This window comes from Oppia nitens, unplaced genomic scaffold (genome assembly GCF_028296485.1).
Source record: "Oppia nitens isolate AA-2021 unplaced genomic scaffold, nextdenovo-longstitch-racon4-pilon3 scaffold35_pilon_pilon_pilon, whole genome shotgun sequence".
NCBI lineage: Eukaryota > Metazoa > Arthropoda > Arachnida > Sarcoptiformes > Oppiidae > Oppia > Oppia nitens.
The window spans coordinates 30,812-33,907 of NW_026533216.1; the positions used below are offsets into that span (position 1 = coordinate 30,812).

Genomic DNA, 3,096 nt, shown 5'->3' on the forward strand with positions numbered 1-3,096 from the left:
TTAAATTGAATTTAGTAAATATAAACACTATTTTTATTAATAATAACAATTAAAATACTTTACAATATAATTCCGGATAATTATGTACTAAATATTATTTTTTTAAAACTATTTTTTTTAATTATAACAAAAAAGTTTTAAATAAACAAAACTAATGATTTAATTAATGATTTTTAATCTTTAGTAGTCTTAAAGTGAATGAATCGGTAGTAACAACATGTTTGAGCCAATGACCCAACCGGTTGTCGACGACGACTGTCCGCTCGTTGCCAACGACGATCATGACTCGGATCAGTTGTCTCAGATAGACTTCGGCTCTGACAACACATTGGCAGTCATTTACGATAGTTGTAACTCTCCTGAGGCTAAAAGAGCAACGGAAGCGCTGTTTGGTTTCACTGATAAAGACCTGGATGTACTTAACGACGGCTCCCGTGATGTCATGTGGAGTAGTAGTAGCAGTACTAGTAGTCAACCGCTTATGCATATCACTAACAAGTCAATAGCCAATGGATCATTTGGTTACGAAACTAGCGGCGATAGTGATGACTGCGGCTGGCCACAAGTGGCCGAATCACCGCCAGTGATGGACAAAGGTGCAGCTGCTGCTGATGATTATGTCGGCAAAGCACTTCCAGTGGCCGCCAAAAAGCAATCAATTGTACCCGATATGGCCAACGATGATGATGATGATGACTCAATTGATGTTACCGATACTATACAGTCGAATATGGATGAGCCGAGATCAGCTGACAATAATCATAAGGATGTGGTCAGTGTTAATGCAAACGGTCTGTCGTTTTTGAAACACACCACCGACTCGAAGATAAGTGACACAGATTGTGGCCATAACATGGCTGATGATGGTATTAATGCCTTATTATCTATGATGGGCACCGATGATGGACAAGATTTAGACTATAACAATGATAATAATAATAATAATAATAATAATAATAATAATAATGAGGTCATTGAAGCACAAAATATTAGTAGGAAATACTTTAAATTAATTATGACTAAAGTGAAACCACTGGTCAATTACTGGATCAATGATTTACTGTTAGCTACCGGTGCGTTGACAATGAAATTAGTAAAAATTGAAAACATTTACTGGACCGGTCAGGATCAACATTTTCAATTGGCTTCCATACCTAATAAACCGACATACGGGCTACTAGTGCCCATTTATAATATGCAATTGATGCGGCAGCAACAAAATGATCTAGCTAATAGTACATTGATGATTGTGCCGTTTAAAAAATTTACCCGTATTGATATGTCAACTATAACTAAGCCAATTAATAACCTGGATGACTTAAAATCAATTACTATCATACATATTATCGGCAATACTACGGACAATGCTAACAAAGTCAAAGTCAATGTACTCGCAAATCAATTGCCAAAACCATCGATAGTATTGGAGTCAATCCCTGGACCGTCGGGTCTGCAAAATCGTAAAATACAGTCAAACAGTAACCGAAAACGATCGGCCAATGATATGTTAGATATGTCAGCTCCCGGTCCGTCTAAACATAGAAAAGTTAGCCACAAACAAACGATCGTACAGTCTATAGATATGCCAAATGTCAATCAAAATACTATTGATACTATTGAAGGCCAACAACAATCGGAAAGTGTATGTCGTCTGCAAGTTGTTCCCGATGTCGTTCCCGACGACTCAGATCCAAATGTTATACAACTATTGTTTGACGTCCGACGGTCCGCTATACCACTCAATTCTGAATCGGCAATACCGGTGATGGTGGCCGATCACGATCAGACTGGTCGGCTACTTGTTTACATCCCAGAGCTTATCATCGACGAAACCTATAAGCTATCGGCGACCGATGCTAAACAATGTAAGACAGGCCGTAAAAAATCGCCAGGAAATAAAAGACGACAAACAGCCGCCGCCAGTCGGCAAACTAGTGGCCAATCGGACGATACCATAGATACCTCATCAGTCATAACATTAAACTCGACGACTGTGTCGACACTGATCTGTAAAATGGATGGCTGTAACTGTAATAATAAAATACTACGTGTATTCATCAAATTAGATACCGGTGCCCGGTATATAAAAATACTAAACTTTCTATGGCATGGCATTGATATGTATTTTCTATTAAATAAATTCAATAATAAATTTCCCGATCACAGACTACTGGTGCCAATCTATAAACGGATGTCCGATTCAAACTGTCCTATCATTGAGTTTACTGCCGAAACCAAAGTTTTTATACCAAATTACTGGTAATAATAATACAGTACTATATTATTATTATAATAATAATTAAAAATGTCATTTTTAAAAGTAAAATACAAATCCATTGTATGAAAAAAAATATTTTTTTTACTAAATATTATTATTATTATTATTATAATTAGTTTCGATTCATTTGTCGATGTTGTCGATGGACAGTTGGTTGACCCTAAAGGTAAGGGTGGTCAGCGTATGGATCCCGATAGGATAGTTGCGTATGTGGCCAGCAAAAAGAGCCGATTGAAGAAAAATGCCGAAAACGATGAAAAGGAACTGGAGGTCAGGGTAGAGGAGGTCCGGTTGGCTAACAATGTATTTGTTTTTAAACAAATGTTGAGACAACTAACAGACCGAAAAACTATGAACCAGTTATTGGTTGAGAAATTGAATATCAATTGATATGAAAATTATTATGATTTTCATATTAGTTGTATTATTATTATTATTATTATTATTATCATTCCATGAATACCAAGGTTTATGAAATTATTATTATTTTTAAAAAAAGATAAATTATATAGATTTTATATATATATTTATTTTTAAAAAATAAATATAAATCATTTTTATTGTATTTTATTATAATATTTATATATAAATTTTTATATAATTACTAACAAAACATTTTAATTAAAAGTCGATAATTTTTGTTTAAAAAAATATTATTTTTTTATAAATAAAGCTATATATTTATATTTTTATAATCTTTGAACTTTAAATAAACGTTATATATATTACTTTATTGTAATTATTTTGATTATATAATAAACACAATATAATTGAGAATTGACAAAAGAAAATTAATACTATTTTAAATAATAAATTAA

At 33.2% G+C, this 3,096-nt stretch overlaps 1 protein-coding gene across 1 annotated transcript; it reads left to right on the forward strand.

Annotated features, from left to right (window-relative positions):
* Positions 1–217: 217 nt before the first annotated feature.
* On the forward strand, positions 218–2,668 carry LOC128957015 (uncharacterized). The gene is made up of 3 exons (XM_054302731.1): positions 218–866; positions 981–2,259; positions 2,395–2,668. The coding sequence occupies exons 1-3, from the start codon at positions 218–220 to the stop codon at positions 2,666–2,668; spliced, it is 2,202 nt and encodes a 733-aa protein (XP_054158706.1).
* The last annotated feature ends 428 nt before the right edge of the window (positions 2,669–3,096 follow it).

Excerpts from the sequence above, each read along its gene's own strand:
- LOC128957015 (XM_054302731.1), top strand. The coding sequence starts at position 218 with ATGTTTGAGCCAATGACCCAACCGGTTGTCGACGACGACTGTCCGCTC. Across the intron at positions 867-980 it reads CCATAACATGGCTGATGATG|CACAAAATATTAGTAGGAAA; the intron begins GTATTAATGCCT and ends AGGTCATTGAAG. Across the intron at positions 2,260-2,394 it reads GTTTTTATACCAAATTACTG|TTTCGATTCATTTGTCGATG; the intron begins GTAATAATAATA and ends TATTATAATTAG.